We start from the raw sequence: 27,634 nt of genomic DNA on the forward strand, positions 1-27,634 counted from the left end.
TTCCATAATAAATGTAATATTTTTAAATGCATTAAGATTTTTATAAATTACATTCATTTCATACAAAATTCTTTCTAAATATAAATTTATGATTAATTATTAATTTCAAGATTAGTATTAAGCTACTTTTAAGTTAACTAAACATTTGGAGATACAAATAAATTTGTAAGAAAGCATTAATTATTATTTTAGTAAAATACAAATAAGTAAGTAAATGAATTATATGAATAATTAATGATATACCGGTGTTGATTATGGTAATGAATAGAATTCAAGTTAATAAAATAAATAAAACTTTCTTTAAGATATATTTATTTATTTTTACTTTTCTTATTATCAATATTTTATATATTCAATGAAAATATAAAATACATATTGATATATATACAAAATAACATGTTGTATAGAATTGTATAATTAAATTTGATGAAATTTAATTTTTTATTTTTAAATTTTTATTATATCAATCAATCAGTTAAGTCGATAAGTTTAATTGTTTAATTCTTCTAAAAATCATAAACTGATCTATTTTTATAACAGGTATGAGTTATCTTACTGTTAAATATATCTATTCTATGACACAAAATAGAAATAGTCATCTTTTGTATTTAAAATTTATATAATATAGCTTAGGAAAAACGTCAAGAGATGGCGCCAGTAATCCGTTCTTGTGCTATCTCTATCTTTTTCTCATGATCTTCTGTCCTTTTTTATGTTTCTCGTGCGGCACTCTTTAGATGGCGTTAGTTGTCAAATTTTTACCCTATTTCTGTCCTTCTTTCACTATTTGCTTTTTTTGTCTATACTTAGTTTTGTGAAGTGTGTGATTATGACAAGGTATAAGATTTCAATATTTTCCTCGAATAAAATATTTAGAAAAGAATAAGTGATATTACTATTTTTTTTTTATAATTTTTGTTTTATCTGACTATCTTTTAAAATCTCTACATGAAAAGTATGATGTGCATAATCTTACCTGCTATAAAAAGCATGCGATATTAAATAGAATCGTTTAAGGAACATCCATATTTATTTCTGATGAGTAGATTATTTAGAAATTTGACAATTTCGCGATAATTATATATTCTGATATTGATAATTATTTATTTAAAAAAATTAAATTTTCGACCTATAACCTTAAGAATACGATATGATAGTCATTTCTGCAATAGTGCATTAATGCAATAAATTATCATAAATGAATAAAAAATATATGAATAAATAAATTAGCAGAGATGCGATTTTTCTTACATCGTGTGCACCACGTGTACTGAAATAGAGAAGTGAGCTTTTTAAATAATATATCTTCATTCTATCGAGAATCGAAAGTAGAATTACTCGCCGATTAGTTTTTTTTTCCCAAGGCTAATCCTTGTTCTATCTTCAAAGTTTAATCTTCAAAATCATTATTGAACGTTTAACGATGTGCAATAAATTATAAGAGATCACAAGATTCTTCCGTGATTATATTCAATTAAATAATATTTACCAGAAAAATAATCCCCATTCTTTTTTCATTGAATATTATTTCTTTGTTTTTCAATTTCTTATCTATAGGAAACATGAGACTAGAAAAAAATAATATATAAACATTCAAAGCCTATCTCTTTTAAATTATCTTCGTCAGAATGTATAAAAAAAAAAATGAGTCAATGCATTATTGATGATAATCAATAATATATATATATATTTTATATATATATAAAGATTTTATTTGCCATTAATTTCCATTTAGTTGATTCATTCCCGCTTGTTATCCGGATGTCATACCGTGACGGCCGAGAAATCAATTATTCGTTGCGTATCTAGCAATACCTGTCTTATATCATGAAACATACTTTATAAATTAGCCTTGTGTAGCGATTGGCTTCGGCGATTTTAAAAAGAGCGTATGAAGCGCACCCGCGGGAAAAAGACGGCTGCTTTACCGAGTTTTGGATAACTCGTTGCCACGACGCATACATCAGTCCAGGATTCCGCTTCTTCAGTAGCTATGCAGCTCTCGTGGATAATGTAAGTAATCAAACGTAATCGAGAATTTAATTTATCGTATTTGTTGATATAACCGAGTATCGTGAAAAAAGGAGCCTTGGAAAATTAATTTGTATATACTTTTAAAAAATTGATCTTGAATTATTTAACCGTGTCACGATAAATATATAATAGAAATTAATTAATAGATAAAATGTGGTGCATAATTATAATATTGATTTCAAGTTATATTCGTTTATTTCATTTATTGAAATTGACAGGAACAATGATATGCAGAAATATATTGTAAAAACAATGAAATTTGATCATGAAATGAATGATCCGACTGGCCGCATACGCGATGGATCTGAAATAAACTATTTTCCTGCTTAATGTTATCGCTATGCCGTTTATTCGTTTTTGAGGAATTTATTCATGAATGATTTTTCCTTCTTTCTTTCCTTTTTTTCTCTCTCTCTCTCTCTCGTTTTTCTTCTTTACAGATGTCACTTGTCAATCGTTAGTGCAATTCCTTTGTATCCTTCTTCAGAGTCGTTCGCACGGATCTGGAGGATCGTGAACACGAACGACACGGAAACGAGGTTGGGCCATCGCGATTACCGTGAAAATCAAGAGCAGAGAATTTGTGAGACCAAGTACTGTTACCAGATCGGTACGTTGGTGTGCTCTCGTGTGACGTAACATTTACATAAGTTGCAATTTTCTCGTAAATGAGTTGCATTATATAAGAGAACACAGCCTGCAGGCTGTGTTCTTCACTGTTGATAAATTATCGAACGATAACACTAAAGAGAAATCTTTTGGAATGGCACGTGCTGTTCGAGCACAATAAAAAGAGAAGAAATATCACGAGACAAATCACGGTAGAGGAGGATACATCATATTGTATCGCAAGCGTTTTGCAAGCGAGTAATATTCTTTAATATTTATTATATTTGGTTGTACACAAATGAAGAAATTTACGATCAATGAATTTTGGATTTAATCGTTAGATATAAATAGATGTTTCTTTTTCCAATTAAGGAGTTAAATGATTTGCTAGCAATTTGATTATTTGTTTCAATTGTCTCAATATTAATATCTTTGCTCGATTCGTTCGAGGATCTCCTAAGTAACTGATTCTTTTCTTGAATCTCTTCTCTTTTTTTTAGATGCTCATGTGAATGTAGAGTTGAAAAAAAAATGATTTAATTATTTAAAACGTAATATATAATATATATATTGTTTCTTTAATATCAATCAAAATTTCACAATATCACAAAATTTACAAGCTTCTTATAATCTTTATATAAAAAAACTTAAATATATAACGAAATATTCAAATTTCATTTCTCTAATTTTAAAAAATTCACACCTTATATAATTGTACAAGTTATTCACAAATATGAAAAATAACGAGAGGATGATCAATTTTTGTCAATTCGTTATCCCAGCGAAAAAAATTGAAGAAAACAGAGATGTCACGGTGGATCCTTGCGAGAATTTCTACCAGTATGCTTGCGGTTCGTGGAACAAGCACAATCCCATACCAGACAACAAAGTGGAATGGTCCGAGGATGAGATTAAAGCGAATAAAACGAATAACCGTATCAGAGGCAAGAAATTATTTCTTCCATCTATTCTTTTTATACTTTTATTATACCAAAGAGACTGAAATTTACGAATTTCATCCGTTATTTTATTTATAAATTATATGCTTATATATATTCTTGAATTGTCCCAATGAAGAAATCCTTTCGGAAGGCGACAAATCGACCGATATCTTGCCGGTTAAAATGGCCAAGAAATTTTATCGTTCCTGCATGGACGTAGGTAGGAAAAATCGATGTTGTTATGGGAGAATAAACTTTAGCACGTGCATAATTATTCGAGAGAATTTACATATCCGTGTACATGCAATTAAATCTATTTGCACAGACAGTTGTTATTAACTGTGCAATGAAAATTAAAATATGTTTTTTTTCGCCTATAAACGAACAGAAGAAGAAGTTTTTAATTATTTTTAATTACTGATTGAACTAATTATTTGATATTATACGCGGTATATCGATTCCTATCCTTTTTCAAGGATTGATAAACATTTTAAAAGATAATTTATGCCATTCGAAATTTCAATTGAACGTTAATTCTCTAGCTGTAAAAATTCTGAAAAAAAAAAAAGATTGAGAATATTCTTGGAGGATACAATCGATTCTGTTCGAATAATTATGAACGTTGAGGGATGCTGCTCCTTTCAAAATGTTTGCCCAAAATTTTTGTTTCAAATCCTTTCAACAGACGCGATCGAAAAGAGGGGCATTAAACCGATTCAAGAGATCCTGGATCGTACCGGTGGATGGCCTGTAGCCATGCCATTCGACAAATGGGATCCCGATAAAACACGTTGGCAGAGAATCGACAAGGAATACATGATATTAATCGGAAACAGCGCATTCTACAATCTCGAATACGAAATCGATTTGAACAATACGAAACGCTACGTGTTGACAGTAAGATATGAAATGCGAGCGAGATGAAATGTGCAATAAGGATAACGAATTAAGAATATTTCCACGAATTTATTCATCCGAGAAAAGTTTTTGTATTGCAGATAGATCAAGCCACCGAGTATCCCCTGTCGAGAAAAAGACTGTTTATCAACATGTACGAGATGTTTTTATACGATGACGATCAATACACGTTAGGCATATTTCGCATGATCCAAGCTTTCGCAAGGGAGAAAGGATACATTCTGAATCGGCGGAATTTAATCATCGATATAGTGGAAATGTTATATTTCGAGCTTGAATTGTTGGAGGTGATCAACTTTTTGGATTGATATATTATAAGTGATAAAGAATAATATCTTCTGTTCCTGTTTTTCTTTTTGTCACAGATCATCGAAAATGGGAAGGAAAGTCACACGGTCAGTGATAATTTCGAAAGAATGACGATCGAACAATTGCAGAAATGGTACGACAATTCTGGCGTTAATACATCTACGGCAAAGGTAAAAAAAAATAATCGTTATTATCGTAATAATTATTTTAAACTGAAATAAATCTAAAACCTTCGCCTCGAAACGATTCCTGCATTATTTAACTCCAAGATCAAATCTCATTTTCCAATGCCGAACTGACACACTTTCTTGCATGTTCTCAACGCGAATATTATTCCTCCTTATTAGCCAATAAGCTATTCTTTAATTCTGATTGCTTTGATTCGCAATTTATCGATCGTCACTGTGCATCAATCATCGATAAACAATTCAAATAACGAGCGATCGTGACACTCGATACAGGCTAAGGTGTTTTACGAGTAATATTTGCAGATAGACTTCTTGGAAATGATACAATACTCTTTTAAAATGGCTAATATCGACATAAATTCATCCGAACCTATTATAGTGTACAATCCAATATTTCTTCACAAGCTGGCCAGTTTACTTGGAAAGACATCTCGACGTGTGTTGGGTAATTACAAAAATCGTGCACGATATTTTAATTTATGCTTGCTGCTGTTGCATTTTTCATAATCTCACAGTTGATTAAAAATTTCGAGATTTTCTTTAAAAAGCTATTCGTATATTGTTTATTGTTTCTAGTGAACTATATCCAATGGAACATGATCGACAAATTTTTGTTGTACACTACGCAGGAGATGAGGGATATAAAGTTCGAGATGTCATTGTCGTCGTATAACGTGTCCAATTTTATTCCACGGTATCTTTTTTTTTTTTTTTTTTACATATTCATGATATCGTATAGAGAAATAATTTTGAAAATCACAAGAGATTTCAAATTTTTGTTATTATTCTTTAAATCGTGAACATTTAAAAACGTGACTAGATGTTTGGAAACGAATGATTTTGATTTTGATTCTTAACTTTTAGATGGGAAATTTGTGCTAACAATATTAGGATGAAGAATGCGGTTTCTTACATGTTCGTTAAGGAATACATCTCGGATAACGTTATTCACGAGGTAATATTTGTTTGAGATTTGTTTTAAAAAACGAAAGAAAAAAAGAATTTCTATTTTATATATCATGGATTTAAGGCGACGAAAATGGTTGAAGGGATGAAAGAGGAATTAAGACGTCGCATAGGTAGGACACATTGGCTATCAAATTCCATAAAAGAGAAGCTGATGGAAAAGTTGGATAATCTACAAACGCAGATTGGATATCCAGATTGGTATAAGGACAATGCTGCTGTTATTCGATATTACGATGGAGTATTCATCTTAACGCAATTATATAATCAGAAAATGCACGATATATGTTTATATAAACCTGAGATTTTATTATTTGCAGCTTCAAATAGGAACGGATTATTTTCAAAATATTTTAAATTGTGAAAGGAACGAGTTGTTAAAAAGTCTGACAGAATTCAGGCAGAATGTTATGAAAGATAAGTGAGTATTTCTTCAGAGAGGAAAATAATTTAATCGATTAAATATTTAATTTACATTTGATTTTATTATATTCTTCAGATGGTTAGATTTCCCTATAACAGTTAATGCGTTTTATGCTCAAATAATCAATTCAATAAGTGAGTACTACTAAAAAAAGATAAAATTTGTATATTGTATATTCGTGTTATGTCACGATATTACTAAAAGAAATTAATTTTTATTCAAGAATTAAAATTCTTCTCATTAAAGTTTATCATCATTCCAGTCATACCAGCAGCCGAGTTGCAAGATCCTTATTTCACGCATATTTTACCAGAGTAAGCTTCTTTATTTCTTATCTAAATTCATCGTTTCGCCTCTTAGTATTATAAAATTTATTAACAAAATACAAATTACCAGCGCTATTAATTATGGAACGATCGGATTTGTAATTGGACATGAATTATCTCATAGTTTCGACAACGAAGGTAATTCTATAAAATGATTTTATTGTTCGATAGAGATAAATTTAAAAAATTTCTGTAACCTTGAGATTTGTTTTATTCAGGAATACGATTCGATAAAGAGGGTTACAAAATTCCGTGGAATTCCAAAAATATATCAGAAGAATTCGAGCAACAATCGATGTGTTTTGTCGATCAGTATAACAATTACGTACTTGATGTCATAGACGAAAATGGAGAACCCTTCAAGGTGAGGATCTTTCACTTGACACTTGATGCAAAGTTTCGCATAGTTTCTTTACGATTTTTTAATCGATTAAAAAGAGATATTGATTATTATCTCTTCACTTGAGAATTACTTTGTTAATATTACGTAACCAAGTTACGTAATTGACAAGAATTTGGAAGATTCTAATTGATTTTTTACAACGGAAAATAGTTAAAAATACTAAAAAATACACATATATCAAATATTCAAAAAAGAAGTACTAATAAGTACTATTTACATTCAGCTGAATGGATATCTAACAGAAGATGAAAATATGGCTGATTCAATTGGTATACAAATTGCTTATTCAACGTACAAGAAAATAGCGAAACAAAAACCACAAACCAAGTTACCAGGTTTAGAAAATATTACCAACGACGAACTTTTCTTTTTATCCTTTGCGAATGTAAGTTATTTGATGAAATATTGGAATTGTAATTTAGAAATATCTACGATATAAAGAAGATTTCTTTTTTCTTTTTTTTTTTTTTATTATTTGGAATATTAAAAGTCAAATTTCAATCTAAAAATCTAGATTAGAAATAATTATTTATCGTGTCTCCATTATTGAGTGTTAATTACGTCTCAACAAATATAAAATTTAAATGTTTCTCGACTTAATTAACACAATTCCATTTTAGTCTTGGTGCTCCTCGACGAGGCCGGAATACGAGACAGATATGGTGAACAAAGACGAGCACAGTCCTGCAAAGTATCGGATTATAGGTTCCCTTTCCAATATGGACGCGTTTTCCAAAACTTTTAAATGCTCGCGAAACAGTGCAATGAATCGACGACACAAGTGTACGTTCTGGAATTAATAAAACTATACACAAAATTAATGAAATTAACGAACGAAGTTTCGACGGAAAGGAATTAACACGACGATGTTTAGCAAATTTTATTACGCAAAGATAAGTTTTATCTTTTTTTATAGTTTTTTTTAAGCGATAAAATGAACGTAGCAGTAATTAAAGCACATTTTTTTAAACTCTGTCTTCTCTGAAACGTTAAGTTTTTAGTTTAGTAGTTTTCTTAATTTTATTTATAATTATAAATTATAAATTTTAATTGTAAATATTAAAGTAAAATATTAATAAAATTAAAAACGAGTATTTCCTCCTATTTATGCATCAATATGAAAATTAAAATTTTTCTAATTTTATTATTCAATTATTCGAAATATTTTCTTCTCTTATTCAATCGTCACATTATTTTTTTTAGCAATAATACTAATTTATTCAGGTGTGAAATGATTCTGAATCTCGTGTGTTTGAAATATTTCGACAGCGGTTTATTCAATTTCATACGGAAGGAAATCAAGTATTTTTAAAACAAAATACTCATACAAAACGTATAAAATCGGGGACGAGGATTTGTACATCGATCTAATACATATAGACAATCGTACAATACAACGTAATCGTTAAGTACACAATAATTATACGTAACATTAACGCCTATCAACATAAAATATAAATCTTCACGTTTATTTTTTTCTTTTTTTTTTTTTTCTTTTCTTTTCTTCAACAGAGATCATGTCCACGCTTCCGTTGTTTCTCACGATTTCTACATTTAAACGATAAAAGACTCTATTGTAGCATGGCTAGTATCACAATTCTGACAAAATTGTCCCTCGAACGAAGTAGAATTCGGATGCGGATTTTAATACATTTGTATGCGTGAAACGGAAACGCTTCCTTCGTAAAATTCTAAAAACTCGATTTTTACATCGATTTTATACAAAAAAAAAACTTAAGCACTACGTTGAAACGATCTATATACAACAAAAAACGTAATAAGTGATAAACTACAATACAAAAAAAATAAAATAAAATAAAATAAAAGATATTCGGTACGTTACAGTAAAATACTAAAATACACAAAAACGAGAACGTAGCCGATTAACACTAAAGATTAAACTTTTTTCTACATGATCCATCTCTATAAATTACAAACATCTTCTAAGTAAGTACACAAGATCAATGGTACAACGAGTAAATCTATTCAATAGCTGCACGATGAAGGTCTTCGACGATACTACTACTAACTTAACTTTGTACACAAGCGAAGAATGTTTCATCACTCTTTCTAAAATTTTGTATAATGCTTAAATAACGATCTATAACATATATATATAAAACTTTGAAACAAGCAAAAAAAAAAGAGAGAAAAAAAACGAAACTTAACAAATATTTAAAGGAATATTTTTTCTACGTGTAATTATTGCTCGTTTTCATCCTATACATCGTTGTTCAACATACAAAAGAAAAAGAAAGAAAGAAAAGAAGCATAGACACTCCTATCCTACGCTATATTTATACTTCATCTATACACGTCCTACAAAAATCGTCTTCTATCTATCTAATCGATTCATCGATTCTCTATTTCGTTATATATAATTGATGACGAGAACATCAATTTTTTGGCCGGAAACGGGACATGTAAAAGTCGCAGTCCGAACAATAAATGGCGGGTTCGGTCACCTGCTTCTTCCGGCAGAGATGGCAAGGCGCCGTTCTGGCAATTCCTCCGACCGTGGTTGGTTTCTGCAAAGAAGACGCGGACGATTGGGTGACGGTCGAGCTCCCCTTCGACGTAGGGGCGAAGTGCATCTGTTTGCTCTGCTTCGAGACCGGAGGATGCTGGTAAGTTGGATATTTCATGTTCGACTGGATTTGACCGTTCTGCAACGCGTTTGGATACGTCTGATTGGGCGCCAATATGTTCTGCTGGTCGACCTTTTGCGGCGATCTCTGATAATTATCGTGTCTTTGTTGGTAATTTTGCATATTCTGTTGTTGTTGTTGTTGTTGTTGTTGTTGATAAGAGGTTGGCGGATTGGGCGGTGGCTGATACTGCGGAAGCGGTTGGTTTATTCTACCGTGCTGAGGAACGGTAGTTTGGTAGGAATAACCTTGATAGGAACTGTGGCTGTATTGGTTCTGGTACGGATTCGGGGATTGAGTTGGCGGATACGCGAATTGCTGCTGCGAGTGTTGAACAGTTATAGGGCTAGCATTGTGATTCATGATTCTCTGGTTCACGTTCGGCTGTTGTTGTTGTTGTTGGGACATTTGTTTGTTCATCTGGTTGTGCTGTTGCTCGAGTTGGTAGTAAGTCTGATAGGTGCTCTTTTGGCATATTGATTTTTGTTGTTGCACGTTGTTCTGAGTATATTGAATTTGTGTGGGGTAAGGGCTGGCTGGTTTCTGGGTTTGGGACAGAGGAATGGCCTGATTCCTCGGATGAGACATCTGCGCTTGAGGATACGTTGACTGGGATTGCAAATATGGCATGTATCCATTTTGAGAGTATCTTATCTGCTGTTGAAGCTGAGGGGAGTAGGACGTGGGTGGTTTGGAAACATTTGGAAGCCCTGTGTAACTGTCTCTCACAACATCTTGTCCCTCGTTGCCGTAGGAACCGCACAATTTCTTGTCCGACAACGATCCAACAGATTCGTTGGAATTTTGCCTTCCCAAAGGAGGTTTAACAGTTTCTGGGATAGGTATTGGGTTCACACTTCTTAATTGATCTTGATAAGGGGTCGCGGGAACACTGTCAGCCTCACTTTTCAACGGTAGAGTTTGCTGTTGAAATTTGGTAGGGGCGCAATTCTCTCGATTCATCTCCGCTTCTTGAAGACTTCTTATCTCTCGAAGAACTTGGGCAGTTTCCGGTTTGTTCATCGCCGAACGTAGAACTCTTTCGAGGATGGGATTGGGTATGTAAGAGTCTTTCTCGTCGTCCTCTGCAGTGGCCACCAGCACTACTTGATCGCAGAACGACACGCTCTTTTTCTTCCCTATTCGTCGTTTCACCTTCCTGGGCGCGATATCATCTTCGCTCGGAAGAATCGTCGTGTTCTGAATAGTATTCTGCATGGCGACCTCGCTGATGTCATCCTCGGGATAGTCGATAGGCAAACCATTCTCGTGCGGCAGTGTCAAAGACATGGACATGATGGCCTGGTTTAATCCACTTTGCTGCGTTTGCATGACATTACTCGGGGCTGTGGTCGAGATGAAACTGTTCTGACTCGAGCTCGACTCGAAACTCGAATTCATGATCGACTGGTTCGATTCAGTTTTGGTAAAGTTGGCCAGATTTTCCGTAGAAAGCTTCATCGGCCTCGATTCCTCCTCGCGCTGCACATCCTGAGAAGCCTCCATCAACGAAGGGGAAACGCAATTCACATTTTGCTTCATCGAGATCTTCTGCTCGGGCTCCGTTTTCACCGGCTGCAGCTTAATCTGCTCGAATCTAGCCGCCATGTCTTTCACGGAGGAAACAACTCTTGGACAATCAGGTACGTCGCGACTAGTCTGATCATAATTTTGCCCAAGACTGTTCATCATAAGATCGCTCGTTCTTCGAGCGATCGTCGGCCCTTGTATGCTAGGAGCCGACGATCTACCCTTCGTTGCATCCTGCTCGAACGGGCCCTGTTTCTTCATCCTCCTCTCCGCCTGTTTAGCTTGCAACTCGCGCAGCCAGGTCACACCGGACGATTTCTCCTCCTCCTCCTGATCCTCGAGCCTCTTCTCCTCCCTGGACGGGTCACAGGTCATAATCTGATCCCTCTTCATCTGCAATTGAGACAACAGAGTGATAATATGCTGATTGTCCAATTCCTGTTGACGTTGTTGCTGCGTTGACACGGCCGCCTGTTGCTGCTGATACTGCTGCTGATACTGTTGCTGTTGTTGCTGCTGCTGCTGCTGCTGCTGCTGCTGCTGATACTGATGCTGGTACTGTTGCTGACTCTCCTGAATGTGATTAGTAGAGGTCTCGTCGATCGGAGGCGGGGGAGGTGGAAAGTCCTCGCTCGCTTGCCTCGAATGGGACACAGAGTGAATAGAGGGATACGGTGGGGGTGGAAAATCTTCGCTGGGTTGCCTCGAGTGAGAAACGTTCCCGCTCTCGGGGTAGGGAGGCAACGAGTCCAACTGATTCTGCTGTTTCACAGGGCTCTGCTCGTTGTGCACATCCGCTCTGGTGACCACGAACGTGGGCTCGTACAGGATACCATTGGCGTACTGCACCACGTCATCCTGGATTCTCGGTTTGCTGTTGTAACTCGACGGACAGGACGGGGGTACATTCGCAGCGTTCTGCTCCATAGCGTAAGAGGGCAAAAAGGGAAGGGAATGAGACTCGGACGAGTAGTCGGTATAGTTGGACGTTCTGCTCGCCCCGCCACCCGAATTGGTCGCGTTCACGTGATTCCAATACGCCCCGTTCTGCTCTTGGGACGGATTCGACGGATTACACTGACCGTCCGAGGCCGGGTAGATCGATTTCTCGGATTGCTGCTCGTTGTGCACTTCGCCCGAACACTTAGACTTGCTAAGCTGAGAAGTGGTCCTGAGCGGAGGAGGCGGTGGAACCTTCGCCACGTGTAACACTTTGCCAGCACTTCCGTGGAAGCTCTTCCTCATCAGACGACTTCTCTCCAGATTCGGATTGCTCGTACTGCTCGGGCTACCGTTGTTGTTTCCCGTGAACTCGAGATGACCCTCTGACAGGTAACCGCTCAATGATTGGCACACCTCGTTCCCCTTCAAACCGACACTGGAATCGTCCACCGACTGCTTTGGCAAGGTGTTGGAGGCTCCCTCCGCGCTAGCGTTCGTTTGTCCATCCTGCCCTTCGCGCAGATCCGGCATGCTTCTGTTCTTCCTCTTGATCAATCCACCCATCAACAGTTTCCTGCGGATCTTGTGCTGCTTCTTGCCCTGTTTCTGCTGCTCCCCGCCCGTGCTACTCGATTGAGAATTCCTCGCGTTGTTGGCAACGTTCGCGTCGATGACGTTCTCCTTCGACTTCTCCACTTTTGCTCCCTTGGGCGAGGGTGAGGATCGGGTAGGCGCGATGGAGAAGTCTTTCGAGACGTTCTTGTTCCTCTCCTCGCTGCGAGCCCGTTTCTTGTCCTTCTTGTCGTCGTCGCAACGCTTCGTACGGCTGAACAGGCCCGTCCTTTGCATCGGCCGGTCGTACAACATGTACTCCTCATCCTCGATCACGTTCACAGCCGTCGCCTTGCTGCGCAGAGTCTTCTTTTTTGGCAACGTGGCATAAATCTCGATGCTCTTCGTGGTAGGCTTGTCGCTAGTCGCGGTTGGAGCGTTCACCAAAAGTTCTCGACTGTTTTGCCTGGAATGGTTCCCTTTGTCTCTGGAACTCTGTCGAGAGTGTTGGCCTGATTTACTGTTCTCTCGAGAATGCCTGCCTTCCAGCGTGCCTTCTACAAGTATGTACACAATTATATATTACACATATACAAAATTCCTTACTAATTATTCGTTCTATTAATTTTCCTTTTTTTTTTTCTTTAACAACCGACCTTCCTTTTCTCCATTGGCCGTTGCTTGCTCCTGCAACATCCTTCTGTGCAAACTCCTTGTTCTCATCACGCAAGTATTGTGCTTCATCCTCGCTATGGTGATGGTGTGAGGGTTGTTGTAAGGCGCGTCCATGGCAGCTCTAGCTTTGCTGCTGGCTGCGCTGCACAGAGCGACAGCTGTGCTGAGATCCCCTGCATCCTCGGCCGCTCGGGATTTGTCCAACAGCGCGTCCGTTTCCTTGCAGAGACGTTCGCAGTCGTCGCCTGAGGAAGCTTGGTAGCCTTCCGGGATCTGGGCAAGCTATCGGTTTAAGTAAATCGATTTGAACTCTAAGTTCGATTAATTACAATTATCTATCTGCCACACAAACTCGACACAGCGAAATATATCGTCGTACCTGCAGATTATGCTTCAGACCCTGTTGGAGCGGAAGGCTGTCCGTGGAAGACAAGGAATACGAATCGTATCCGGCGTCGTAATGGCCGCTGCTGCTGCTCGAGAGTTCTCCAGATTTGCTGGTCGGGCTCTTCGGCACGCCCGAGTTCCTCTGCATTTTATTCACGATGTACAGATACGGGTTGTCCATCGTCGTGGAGGAACTCGAGGAGGCGCTGTTCCGATCGCCCGACCAGTTCCCGGAATCCCGCCTCCTCGGCACGTTCAAGTGATCCGGAATACTGATGGCGTCCTGGGGTGTCGAGCCCGCGCTCAGGCTACGCGTCAGCTGCATTTGTTGCTTCTTCTGCTGCTGCATCACGTTCTCGACCGCGCGTCGACTGATGTACTTCGACTCCACCTCCCCGTCCACGGTATCAACTCCCTAGCAACAACAAAAGTAACAAATATTTTACTCGTTTTTATATAAAAAAGAAAATTTGTAGAATGTAATCAATGGATTGTTAAAGTTTATGAGAGTAACTTTAAAATTCAGAAACTGGAAAGGAAAAATTATTAAACTTTAATAAGAGTAACTTTAAAATTCAGAAACTCGAAAGGAAAAATTATTAAACTTTAATAAGAGTAACTTTAAAATTCAGAAACTCGAAAGGAAAAATTATTAAACTTTAATAAGAGTAACTTTAAAATTCAGAAACTCAAAAATTATTAAACTTTAATAAGAGTAACTTTAAAATTCAGAAACTCAAAAGGAAAAATTATTAAACTTTAATAAGAGTAACTCAGAAACTCAAAAATTATTAAACTTTAATAAGAGTAATTTTAAAATTCAGAAACTCAAAAATTATTAAACTTTAATAAGAGTAACTTTAAAATTCAGAAACTCGAAAGGAAAAATTATTAAACTTTAATAAGAGTAACTTTAAAATTCAGAAACTCGAAAGGAAAAATTATTAAACTTTAATAAGAGTAACTTTAAAATTCAGAAACTCGAAAGGAAAAATTATTAAACTTTAATAAGAGTAACTTTAAAATTCAGAAACTCAAAAATTATTAAACTTTAATAAGAATAACTTTAAAATTCGGAAACTCAAAAGGAAAAATTATTAAACTTTAATAAGAGTAACTTTAAAATTCAGAAACTCAAAAGGAAAAATTATTAAACTTTATGAGAATAACTTTAAAATTCAGAAACTCGAAAGGAAAAATTATTAAACTTTAATAAGAGTAACTCAGAAACTCAAAAATTACTAAACTTTAATAAGAGTAACTTTAAAATTCAGAAACTCGAAAGGAAAAATTATCAAACTTTAATAAGAGTAACTTTAAAATTCAGAAACTCAAAAGGAAAAATTATATTATATTATTTATTTTAAAGGAATCGTGATTTTCGAATTAAAAATTTTCCTAACTATTTCTCTGAACGCACGATTGTACTCGTTGATCGTGGAAACTCACCTGATTCCCAAATATATTATTCTGTATATCGGTCAGGTTCTGATAATCGCTGTAAATCCTACGCTGCGTGTAAGGGTGAGGGGGGCTGTCTGGATTGGGCGTGATGGCACGTCTGGCTGTGCTGTTGATGGATGGTTTTTCCGGGCTGGGGGTGATCGATCGTCGAACATTATTCTTCGGGGGTGTCTTCAGCCCATTTCCGTTCGGGAAAGGAGTCACCGTTTTCGGGGCGTTTTCCGTGTTCACTGGAGTCCCACCGGGGGTTGCGTACAGCAGAAGCAGCGGTTGATATCTGCCCCTTCTGCATTTCTCCACCACTTGCTCCCAACGTGGACCAATCTCCTTCACGGTCGCGTCGTCAAAGTAGATCCATACCTGAAATCATACCAGAAAATGACAAATAAAATTCGAAAATTTAACGCGGAGTATCCAAGGTTATGAGTTAAGACAAAGTGGTACTTGAAGAACAGTTTCGTACATGATATAAACGCTCGAAAGATTAATTTCCATGTAATTCGGCGTGATTTACTTATCGGGGATAATCGAAGGGTAAACGGTGTAATCTCTATGCAAACCTTGAGTTTAGTGTGGAAGAAGAAGGTGGAGTAGTGTTTCCCGTAATACGTAACGACTCCAACGAGATTATGCACGGTCGAGGCGCCCCATCTAGAGTCCACCACACTGTGGAAAACATCGCTCAATCTGAGGGACGTTCCCACGGTAGCGAAAACGTCCATGATATGCTCCAACGAAGGCCGTTCGCTGTCCCATACGACTCCGACGGAAACGATTTCCGGTCGGTTCATCAGAGTCCGGCATATTTGTATTTTCGCGCCGCAAGAGCTCTGCGAATCAAAAAGGAAAAAGTTTTAACATTCAGTTATAATCATTTCTGAAGTAGTTATTTAATTTTTCAGATTATTCAAATTTATCTGTGAACGAATCGTCTCCTTATTCTCGAAGTTTTAATTTTTCTGATTAATTACTAGTCAAAATAAAACAAATATAATTGATTAGTAATCGTATAAATGAATCGACAAACCAGCAAATATGTAATTATCTAACGATGTGATATGAAAATTAAGGATTGATCGATGCGTGTAATTATTAAATTACTGATCTCTTAACACGTATGATCAAGAGCGATAATTATTTATTCTTTCCAGCTAATGCGGAGAGAAGAATTTCTCGGTTGCAAATTATAACCGAATACTACAGCACTTATACTTGGTCGGGCAAATAGCCCGTGGGTGCTCGAACGATAATTATCGTTCCACTTCAAAGAGAAAGTCCGCGGGATATCATTTCCAAGAAAGGCCAAAGGAGAGTCTGTATCCGATCTTGTCGAATGAATCAAACCAGAATCACCGGAACCGCTTCGAGGTGCAAACTTGTGAAGAACTCGCGGAGATTAAATATTTCACGAGAGTTGTGCAAAGTGGAGAAAAGAAAGTAGGTGGGTATTTATAAGTTTATACTCACTGGACAATCTCTGATGTCGCCCATGCCTCCGGCTTTTCGAAGGAGCTGACCGAATAGATCGGGACTGTTTCGAGAATTCGGCGGTGTTTGACGAGCCTGCGACGTCAGTGCTGATGCTGATACGTAGTGAACCATCTGGAAATAAATTTAGATTTGTGAATACGCAGGGAAATTTATGGAGGAAAATAGAGAAGAAAATTATTATGTAATCTGTTAAATTATTTCTCTTGATTTTTCAATCTTTTTAATATTCTATTTTTCAATTAATTCAATTTTTCACGTATTATTCAGTATTCAATATGTTACAGGTAGAGATTCCTGTTTAAGAAAATATCCATATCAAAGAATAATGTAATAATAATAATATATCTTGCGTAATTCAGAGAATTTTAAATTGAAATTTAAGAAAAAAAAAAAAAAAGTAAAAGCTTTAATTCTCTCTCTTCGACTGGGGATAATGGTAGCCAGCTGGTAAAAGCGATCGGCCATGACCGATACCAGATTGCAACGAGTTTCGCGTTTTTATAATCGGCAGATACAAGCTCAGAGGGAGAACCAACTCCACCCACGTGAGTTGTTTCTGCTCTGTGCTCGATTATGCCCGAGCTGCGCATTGATTATAGTCGAAAGGGCACTGCTTTTGTTCTTTACCCTGCGTTAGGAAACGTCCACTTTTCTTTTCAATTCTTCGAGATTCGACGAGATTGAGAAACACGTTATTTCGCTTTGCTTTTTCATATATCAAATCTCGAATAAGTACGAGATTTGAACGGTTTGAATAGGGATTCATTTTTTATTTTTCTCCTTTCTTTTGTTTTTCAGAACTTTTTTAGAATTCTTGATCCATGTTGCAAATTTTATTAAAAACTTATGAATTCTTAATATTTTAAGGAAATAAAAATTTCTGGGGAATTCTAGAATTTCTAATTAGATTCCTTCGTGATTTCTTCGTGATTATATTATCAAATATTTAAGAAATCACGAATTCTTGGTAAATTTTAAAATCTTTTAAATTCTTTCTAAAAATTTTACAACGGATAGAAAATTAGAAGAATTTCTCGGAAGTTGGACCGCGATTTTCGCAAAGCAAAAAGCTATTTCTCGTGGAATGAATTAAAAAATTAATGAAAGAGAAAAATGGGATATGCCCGATGAAAGTATAACGAGGTGCGAAGTTCCCAGAAAATTATATAATTTTATCATAGAAAAAGAGTAATTACGAAGTACCAGGAGCGAAATACGACTTTCGTTATTGCATTTGTTCAGGACCCGTGGTTGGTTTTGGTTTTCGTATCGAAACTTTGCCACAAGTAATTCCATGTTGCTAACTAGAAATTTAATTAACTCTTCCATACACCGTGAGATATATATTCATTCCCACGATAAAGAAACGTGTCCGGCTCTTTTAATGTTCTTTGTTAACTTATTTAACAAAGAGATTCATAAAAGTAATCAATATAAAGTTTTCCCTTTACCCAACATTAATAAATAATAATAATTTCTAATCTTTTTTAATATCGCAATATTAATTTCATATTTTCGTATAATTTGAGAGGAAAACAAAATATGTTGTTATATAATCGTTGTCTTATAATCGTATAAAGGTAAATTCAAAAATTTTGAATTCTAAGAAAATATTCAAAAATTAATATAAAATTCATTTTTTTATATTATATTCGAAAGTATATTCATAATATATTCAAAAAGATATTGCGTTTGTACATAATTACATATTATGCAATACTTGTTTCAACTGCTGGTACATTCAGTTGTACATTCAGGTCAACAATCAATAGAAATTACGCGTTTCCTCATTCTTTAACCACTCTGTCGTATAACAGAAACAGTTTCACAAACATATTTCTCTATGCACGAGGAAATAAAAGTTAAGCTGAATGTATCGCGGACGAAAGCGAAAATCGCAGTATAAAATGCGAATCACAGAATCAGAGAGAGGAATAATCGAGAGTTTCACTTTTCTCGTCGAGGCGGAAATAATCAAACTCGTCGAACTAGGGCCAGTTTACCAGAAACGCGATAACACGTTCATAGTTTATCAAGTTTCTCGAAACTTGGTGTAAAAACAAAAACACTTCATAATTTTTGTTATAGAAATAATAATAAAAAAATAAAATTCTCTATTAATTAAAGAAAAATTGATGTTGAACAATTGTTGAAGTGGAATACAGGAAATAAAATTCTAGGGAACCCTAGAATTTCTAATTTTATCATAATCTACAAACTCATTTGTTATTGTACGAATTTAAAAACCAATTATTCGTCAACCCTTCAATAAGAGATTAAATCAAGTGCCATTAGACGAAACTTCTAAGAAACTTCAGCAGATCCCCATTTCGAAGCAATTACAACCCCCTCCGATTGGTCTCGGTGCCTATTACCAATTCCAACTTGGCTTCCCACACCCTCCTCCAATCGTGCTTCGAGTTTATTGCGCGAAACAGTATCCCATCGACCCTCAAAATCCATCCTCTTCCATTCCTCTTGGTCGTTCGCGGCCAATGAGCCGTCAAATCCCGATCAGCTAATCCGTTTACACGACGCGACTCGATCGTTCAGTATCTAGGCTCGCTTGGGCTTCTCCCTTAAGTCGCTTAAATCGCTTAAAACCCTTAGGGCCCCCTCGAAGGGCTAACTTTCGTTTACCTTCCTCGTTAACCCTCTTCTCTCTGCCTGGACCACCCCCAAACGATCTCGATCTCACGAGGGGATAGGAGAGAAAACTTTACGAAATTTTTACCTGAGATTCTACCTGGCTACGTGAGAAAAGAAACGTTCGATGGCAAGGAAGCGATCGTGGGGGCAGATGAATCGAATGGTCGGGAAAAAGAGGGAAGATAAACTATTCTCTGAATTCTCCTTGAAACGTAATGGAACGTTTCGCAAGAAACACGTTTTTCCGCGAGTTGCGCGCTCGAATCGAGAGATTCTGTGTTAGGATATGAATATGAGAGGAATGACGATAGATGGAGTGCTTTTAAATACGATGCAATCTCGGAGACAAAGTGGAGGTAGAAAAAAAAAAAGAGAAGTTGATGACGAAAGAAATTGATTACAACTTGTAAACGATGTTCTTGTGTTTATTGTTCAATGATTTTTTTATCAGTTATTGCGCTATTAGATTTTTTGAAACATGATTAAAAAGTGTTGTTTTACGTTGTTGTAAAAATAATTGAAATGGATCTTGAACAATAATAATATTTTATTTAATCTCTTTCGTATGTTCAAACAGAAGATTTGTAAAACTTACTCTTAGAAGAATTTATACTTTTTTTCAAAAAGTCCATATATTGCATTGTCCATAAAATTCTCAATTCTAAACACTCTTAATCAATTGTTATCAAAAGTCGCAATTTATTCATCAATTTAGGCCGCAGGCCACGTCGATTAGAATTCCCTTTGACGAGAGAAGAACTCGTGGAGCAGACTAACCTGTGTAAAAGGCAGAGGCTCTGAGGTAGCACCACAAGCTCCGCAAACGCTTTGCTCGACCAATGTCATGGCGAACTTTTGATGAGGCACGCAGTGTCTGGCGCTGCACATGTCTTCCGCCTCCCCGCTGGCGATGTGAAGATGTATGCGCAGAAGAATGTTTTCCTGCAATAATATTTCCTTCTTAATATATCTCCATTATTGTCGTGTTCGATGATACATCGCTAAAAATAAATAAGTTCCTGATAATCGATTATGGTAATTCGAAAAAGTAATTATCAGGATGCTACGTCACGTAAAATTAATTTATCTCATTGTTTTATCGTTTCATAAAGAAACTAATAATTATTTTCTTCAAAGAATGTATCGATTGAATAATTTATTATTAAAAATTTAACGACACTTTTTATCGTTAAAGGTGTTTTGGAAAAATTGTAAAAAGTTATAAGAGAATGACGTATTAATGAAAATCATCTATTATCAATTATTATTGAGAATATTTAAAATATAAAATGGATCAAAATTCGTGGATATCTTTTTGATCGTGCAAAATGCAACGATGCAACAAAGGATCGATAAAATTCCAAATGACAAAAGACACAAAGTTAAAAATAATGATTTCGAATCGCGAAAAGCAATCACGAAAACCCATGAGGCATTCGCAGAAACTCGTATATTATGATATTCTTTTCTTTGCCATCCTTCCAACCAGCGTTGCTGGAAGAAATATAAAGCGAGTCGTAAATTTATCCGGATGGCAGCAAGTCTTGAAACATAAGTATCCGGTCCGCTATTAGGAATTTAAAAATATATCCATCCACGTAACGTAAAGATATTATAATTGAAATTTATTCGATTCTAAATTTTAGAATCTTAGAGATACTTAGAGATACTTGCAATGTACACGAATTTCTTATATCAAGATTGCAAAACAATCTTAATCTTTGATCATACGTAAACTAATTACGAGATGTGTTAATACCATAAATTAAAAATATTTGACAACTTTCAATTTGACGAGGAATATCATCGACAGCTTCTCATAAAATCTTCCATGGATAAACAAGATTTTCATCTCTACTTTATTATCCTCCAATTATTTCATTCTTCAAGCAACAAGTTTGCACACCACGATCCAAATAATCTAAACCAAATACACCTTGGACTCTACCATCCTTCCAATCAATCCAACGTTGGAGAACATCCCAAGGCCAACGACACGAAATCCTCACTGCCACGATCGAATCGTTTAATTAGTCGCTGAAAGTAATCCAATCAGCATGCCCTGAAACGCTCTAGATACGCATGTCCCTGCGTTTATTACACTCGTGGACTGCATTCGTTATACATTCGTTTTACGTGGCCGATGTCGACACAAACGCGCGCACACACACACACACATATATATATACGCATGCGCATACGAAACGACACCCAATCTAAACGTGACTCCCGTGTAAACGAGAAAGTGAACAACCGGTGCGTATTCGCGCGGAGTCACCTACGGCCACGCTCGGCTGAGGCAATCCGCGATACGCCCGGCCACTGGGAGCCGCGAACGGAGAGGAAACGTGGAACTGGTTTTGCGCGATGGAATATTCAGGATCGTAAACCGCTCGGAAAATCGAGGGAAATCGCAACGCATGGACGTCGTGAATGTCGAAACTGAGAGATTAATGCGATCGCGGCCAATAGTTGTAAGGGGGAGTGGATAATGGCCGATAATCGTTCTTATGAATGGGCAAAAACAAGTCGAAAACTACGAGCTCTGTTCGGGATTGGCAAGATTATGGAAGTGTATGATTAAATTTTTACAATTTTTAATTACTCATAAAATTATTTCGTGATTTTTATAAAATGATACGCACGTATCGAGTGCAATGAAGATTAATGAATAATATTTAATCTTGTGTTAGTTTGTATCTTATAGAAAAAAAAAAAGATTTACACGTGTATGTTTTTTTGTCAAGAAGATGAAATTTGAAGTTCATAATTGATATGACATTAACGGTTTGCGAATATACTGGCAAATATACTAGCCTCGAACGCATTCTGTTTAATACTACACTTATTATGTTGCAACTCGTTCGTGATACCGTTACGCTACAATAAGCAACTCAATAAAACTTTATATCTCTCTCGACACACATTGACATACGTACACGAGCACGCATTATAATTTATTACTGAATAAAAAAATTACGAGGATACACCAACATACTTCTGATTCTAAAACTACAACCCAATCATGGATACATACTTTCATTCTTCATCTTCATAATCCATCTAATTAATCTCATAAATTTTCTCAAAAAATAAATAGACTCCTTTCATCTGGATTCAAAGAATTTTCAATCGTAATCTTCTTTATAACGCATAGAAAATATCTTTTAACAGCTCTACCAACTTCTTCTACGATTCATTTATACATATATATATAACGAGTTGGAAAAGACTTAATAGGCGAAAAGAAACTAGGCAAACTAGTCACTTACGAAACATTCCGCCGCGTCGTCCATGAATCCAAGCTGGAATCTTTGCTGGTCGAGAAAACTCTCGGCCAGAGCACGGCGCAGCGTGTCAGGAGGCAACGCGCTCTCTTGCGAAAACTGCAGCTGGGAGAAAAGGTCCTGCAACAGACAAGGTGACGAACGAATTATTCAAATGCCAAATGAAAAATAAAGGGATGCTTGTTGGAGAGGGCCGCTTTTGTCGCGTTGGGGGGAATTGTTCGGTTGATTAATGGGTTATCTCAAGAGGCCTTTCGCCGTGATATTATGCGCCGCGGACTTAACGACTCGTTGGCGTTTGTTGCATTTGAAAAGAATTGTTTTACGGCTAATCGTGCGTTTCACGCTTCTTGTGTCCTGCGTCGAAGTGGCTCAAGGTAAATCTGTTCTGTTTTGAAGAATTTCGCGAGACTATTAAGATTGTAGTACTATTAAGATTGCACTTGCACTTGTTGTTGATGGAAAATTCGAACTCAATTTGATAAATGAAGAAATGTAAGAAAAGAAAAATTGAAACGAACGAGATCTTACGAAGATGTACGATAAGCCACGTCAAACTTGTTGCAATTTCTGCTTAATTGCATTGGTAAACACTTTTCTTTTTACTATATATATGATGAGCGTGAAGATGAGTTCGGTTGCTAATAACTCGAGTATTCAATTCAACGCTGGTGACATAGCGTTAAACGATGAAACGTATTTGATGAATAAGGGTATTTGAGGTCTATATGCGGTCGTTTCGTGAACAGAATAGGATACGAGGAGCAGCGAGTGCACGTGTCGCAAAGACTGTGTAAATATCTCTGTTTGTAGGACACACGTATCGCGTTACCGATGCAAAAGATGCACTGGCCACGAGGCATGAAGATATATTGTGTAATATCGTATGAAACTTCTCGAGCATTGGATAACAATTACCGTATAAATGTCATAAAAATATGAATTACATTGTGCAACAAATTATTTATCAAATTTATACTATTAATATATATTGTATTTTTAGAATTATATTAATTTTGAATATTAATTCACGATAAATATTCTTTTATTACAATTTTTCATTATTCAGAGAATTTAAATTTGGAACATAATAATTAAATTAATAATTTAATAATTAATCTTCGAGAATGATTTTTCATAAGAAGCAAATAAAGTATCGACGAATAAAATAGATTTTGTCAAAGAAATAAATTTTCCGCCTTTTGGTAGCCGCATAAAAGAGAGGTTTCCTTCGTATAATTTATTCATGAATTCGAGCATGAAATTTCCATATTAAAGTGATCCTGTTTTGGGCGACAGGTACTTTTCACCTTTCTTGAACCACCTTTCTTCATTTCCATACAACCTTACGATACATTTCTAAATGTCAAACAATTCTATTCAACTCACTCAAACTGTCTCGATTCATTATTCTAACAAATAGAAAATTTTAAAATTCTTCCAAACTCGTTGAACCACGAAAAACACTGAAAGGTATTACTTCTTTCAAATATGTACAAATAAACATAAAAACTTTACATTATCTTTTATATTATCAAAAAGAAAGAGATAATCAACAAGTTTCCTTAAGAAAAAAAAGAACTAATAAGAAATAGTAGATGATAATTTATTTCACATCGAAATAACCGAAAGACACGTCACAGTTCCACCGATAAATCGACGAGAGTCACGACCAAAAGCGGAATTAACGAAAATCTCGGGAAGCCGAGTTGCTCCGCCGCGTATCAAGCGCCGAATGGATGCAAAAGGAAACTCATAACGCCCACGTACTCTCAATTTCCCGTTACGCAAACGTATGCAAATCCAGCCTGTAAATGTAAATGGGATCGGCAACCTGAACGAAATCCTCCTTTTAAACCTTTTCTTTCTTCCTAATCAGCATAACAGAGCGGCATGAACGATTTCGAAACTCGATGATTTTCGATCCTCCTTCGATCCGTGGAAAAAATACGTCGAAAATTTCGATCCGTCCGTCTTGTCGTTGTCGTTCGAAGATGCATTTTCGAAAAAGGAATCGTGCAAAAAAAGTCCACGAAAAAAAAAAAGTTAAACGAGTAAACGAGTTTAGTTTCGCAACTAAACGGTGGCCACACGTAGAAAGTCGGCGGCACGCACCGCTTCGGGCTGCTTGCTCAACGCGTGCACCATTTCGAGGCGCAGCGACGAGAAAAAATGTTAACGAAGAGGAGGAAAAAATGGGATACGAGGAGAGGAGAAGGAGCGAGTCGGTGACGTGTTTGGATCTATCGATCGATCGGTTTGGAAATTTTTCGCGGGGAAAAACGTTCGAAACAAATGCGCGATTTTTATATCGAAGACGGAAAATAAATTAAAATTTTGCATATTTTACGCATGATATAGTTGTATTATCTTGCAAAATTTAATTTATTATAAAATAATTGAAATTATACTTTGTTCGAAAGAAAAAAGGGTAAAATAATTGTGAAGAAAATCTGGAAAATAATCTGCACGAAGAAAATCGAGCTATCGAAAGAAGCATCAAGTAATGGTTATTGGTGAAATTTTTCAATGAAAGTCGTTCGATGAGGTTATCGAATACCGTTCTGAAGAAACGGCTCTGCACGGTTGATGTAAAGTCGACGATGGTCTTTGTCCACGTGCGTCGAGAAGGATGTCGCACCTGTTGGAAGCAGGTTGGCCTCGTATCGATAAAAAAAACCAATCCACTCGTTGGAACTACGTGCTATCGTGAAATCGATGAATGAAAGCGACCATGAAAATTCCAAGATTTATTACGACGCCATATATTAACTCCGTTCTTCTGGAAATCATTGTTACAATGATTATTTCATCGATAGGATCGATTAAATAGAAACGTTTCGAAGAATTTTTGAATCTATTGAAATTATTACGCGAATTGGAAAATGACAAATATCTTTTTTTTTTTTCGAAAATCGAAGTAAAGCAAAGTAAATGGGAGAAATAAATACGTATGATGTGTTTCCTTTCGAATTAAAAATTTCATCATTTAATATCATATTAATAATTCACGATGAAGAAACTACACCTGCGTCTAATCACAAATCAGAAAGTCAGAGAATCACGAAGGAAATCCGTTCGAATACCGTATAAGAAATCGACCACTAATGACACTTTAAAGATGGGCCATGTGTTATTGCTCCAAGTGCTTTCGCGCACACAGCCACTAATTTCTTATCTTTCCAGGCTTAATGCGTTTTGAAGAATGTCAACGACGTTTCACAGGGAAATAGAGACGTGTCCATTATAACTTTCTTAAGTATATGCTGAGAAAAAAGTTCAATCAGGACTGCAAGAAGTTACGTAACAACATTTCTAAACCGTATACATTCGTAGATATAAATTTTTCATATTCTACTGCAAAACTGTTAAAATTTTTATATACATATTTTCTTTCGTTTTATGTAGATATAATAACGAAGCTATAGGATTAAGCATACTTTTCGTAGATCGTTCAACTCGATGTTGGACGGCGTGTCCTCTCTTTCCATGCCACTGTCCTCCTCCTCCTCTTTCACCGCCTCTTCAACTTCGACCTTTGCCACCATCTCGTCCTTCTTTTCGTGGTTGAGTGTCGTCGTCGGCGTCGCCGACGCGTCCTGCCTCACTTTTATCCACTTCAACATTTTCTTCTCTCTGATTGTAAACTACTAGTATATTCGTTTCATCTTCTCTTCCATCCCCTATCGTTTCCACACACTTAGAAATCCTTTCCTAGATTTTTTTCTTTTGAATTAAAATAACATTTTTTTCTGGAAACTAAACTCAGTCGGTCCATAAGATAACGCGTCCTCGTTTCATTTCATGAAACCACTTATTTACAAGTTGAACAAAAATTCACTTTGTGTAAATTATTCTCTCCGTTTAAGAAGAACGAAAGGAAAAGAAAGTGTATATCTTTTTCTCTACATTCTTCCGAAAAAGAAAAATCCAAGGAATAATTTCTCGACGCACACACACAAACGCATGAACAAAATTTTTCTCAAAATTCACGAGATCACACGAAGCACAAAAGATTACACGAGCGTGGAAAAGTAAAATTCAAAGTAAAATTGCGTTTTGAAATCGAGATAAGAGCAGCGGCCGTGGCGAGCGACATGGTCTCCACGACTGGTCCCGAGCAAATACAAATTCTCACTCGGCTAGGCTCCTCTCTCTGATCCTCCCGTGGAGAGATAGTTCTATTTGCAATGTCTACACGTTGTGCTATTCGTTAGCCCTCTCCAAGCTTGATCCACTTGCTGCACTTGCCACGCGGAACTTTTTTCCTTTTGCGTCCTTTGTTATCAATTTTTTTTTTTTAACCTGCACTCTTCTAATATTAGTCCAGAGTAAATAAGACTTTCGAATTTTATTTTTTGACTGTCATACAGTACGTCTTATCAATAAGATCTCATTTAGGATTGTTAAAATCATTCCTTCCAGATCAACATCCGAATTAATTATCGGACAATGGTTGAAATTATATCGGATAGAAGGACAATGATGCTCGAGTTCGTTCAAGGGTTTCACGGAACGGAAGGAAAACGTGTGTACGGAAACAGGTGGCCAAGCGCTGAAAGAGAGACCTCGGCAGATGATCCCTGTGCAAACAAGTATCGAGGATTCGTATCCAGCAATTGCATGCCGGATGTACGGAGAGAGAGAGAGAGAGAGAGAGAGAACCCGTTGCCAGACGAGTCGTAGACTCGATTAAAAACATAAACTCGTTTGGCAAGTGAAGTCACCTCTTCGATCTAAGAGCCAAGTGATCTTTCACGGCAACCTGGATAAACGATGCGAGCCTTCCCCTTTCCCCCATCGTCGATGCTGGGAACCCTCGATAAATATTCTTCTCGGGGGAGGGAGGGGAGGGGAAGAGCAGGAAAAGATCTCCAGATAAATCCTCCTT

General features: G+C 36.4%; 2 protein-coding genes and 1 non-coding gene across 8 annotated transcripts in view; 1 reads left to right on the forward strand and 2 right to left on the reverse strand.

Moving 5' to 3' along the window:
• The first annotated feature begins 1,739 nt into the window (after positions 1 to 1,739).
• Positions 1,740 to 8,088, forward strand: LOC726421 (membrane metallo-endopeptidase-like 1). 4 transcript variants are annotated; one of them, XM_006562335.3, is made up of 18 exons: positions 1,740 to 2,013; positions 2,475 to 2,644; positions 3,426 to 3,587; positions 3,721 to 3,804; positions 4,270 to 4,481; positions 4,583 to 4,789; positions 4,868 to 4,981; positions 5,303 to 5,444; positions 5,576 to 5,693; positions 5,864 to 5,954; positions 6,030 to 6,206; positions 6,286 to 6,386; positions 6,465 to 6,523; positions 6,652 to 6,703; positions 6,786 to 6,853; positions 6,934 to 7,079; positions 7,342 to 7,503; positions 7,739 to 7,918. In XM_006562335.3, exons 1-18 carry the CDS (start codon positions 1,994 to 1,996, stop codon positions 7,916 to 7,918), a joined length of 2,265 nt encoding a protein of 754 aa, XP_006562398.1. In that variant the 5' UTR covers positions 1,740 to 1,993. The 4 variants fall into 4 exon arrangements, with proteins under 4 accessions (XP_006562398.1, XP_006562400.1, XP_006562399.1 ...); XM_006562337.3 differs by having other exon boundaries at positions 1,741 to 2,013; positions 2,522 to 2,644; XM_006562334.3 differs by lacking the exon at positions 1,740 to 2,013 and having other exon boundaries at positions 2,201 to 2,644; positions 7,739 to 8,088.
• A 279-nt stretch (positions 8,089 to 8,367) lies between these two features.
• The window catches only part of LOC411038, an 89,912-nt gene continuing 70,645 nt past the window's right edge, over positions 8,368 to 27,634 (reverse strand). For 2 of the 3 annotated variants that reach the window (XM_016911876.2, XM_006562338.3), the window contains 8 exons: positions 22,729 to 22,863; positions 20,234 to 20,398; positions 16,784 to 16,918; positions 15,877 to 16,146; positions 15,302 to 15,676; positions 13,845 to 14,267; positions 13,447 to 13,747; positions 8,368 to 13,347 (listed from right to left, as the gene is read on the reverse strand). In XM_016911876.2, the coding sequence (XP_016767365.2) occupies positions 9,515 to 13,347; positions 13,447 to 13,747; positions 13,845 to 14,267; positions 15,302 to 15,676; positions 15,877 to 16,146; positions 16,784 to 16,918; positions 20,234 to 20,398; positions 22,729 to 22,863 (5,637 nt within the window). In that variant the 3' untranslated portion in view covers positions 8,368 to 9,514. The remainder of the gene's footprint in view (positions 13,348 to 13,446; positions 13,748 to 13,844; positions 14,268 to 15,301; positions 15,677 to 15,876; positions 16,147 to 16,783; positions 16,919 to 20,233; positions 20,399 to 22,728; positions 22,864 to 27,634) is intronic. The other variant, XM_016911877.2, reaches the window with a different exon arrangement.
• Mir9890 (microRNA 9890) lies at positions 26,598 to 26,673 on the reverse strand. The gene is given in 1 exon segment (NR_130409.1): positions 26,598 to 26,673. It is a non-coding gene; the product is annotated as a microRNA 9890 (primary transcript).

Source organism: Apis mellifera, linkage group LG4 (genome assembly GCF_003254395.2).
Source record: "Apis mellifera strain DH4 linkage group LG4, Amel_HAv3.1, whole genome shotgun sequence".
Taxonomy (NCBI): domain Eukaryota; kingdom Metazoa; phylum Arthropoda; class Insecta; order Hymenoptera; family Apidae; genus Apis; species Apis mellifera.

What these genes read in the sequence shown, in the direction of transcription:
- LOC726421 (XM_006562334.3), top strand. Translation starts at nt 2,407, where the DNA reads ATGAATGATTTTTCCTTCTTTCTTTCCTTTTTTTCTCTCTCTCTCTCT. An exon ending in AACGAATAACCGTATCAGAG is followed by an intron (nt 3,588 to 3,720) that starts GCAAGAAATTAT and finishes GTCCCAATGAAG; the next exon opens with AAATCCTTTCGGAAGGCGAC. An exon ending in GACATCTCGACGTGTGTTGG is followed by an intron (nt 5,445 to 5,575) that starts GTAATTACAAAA and finishes TATTGTTTCTAG; the next exon opens with TGAACTATATCCAATGGAAC.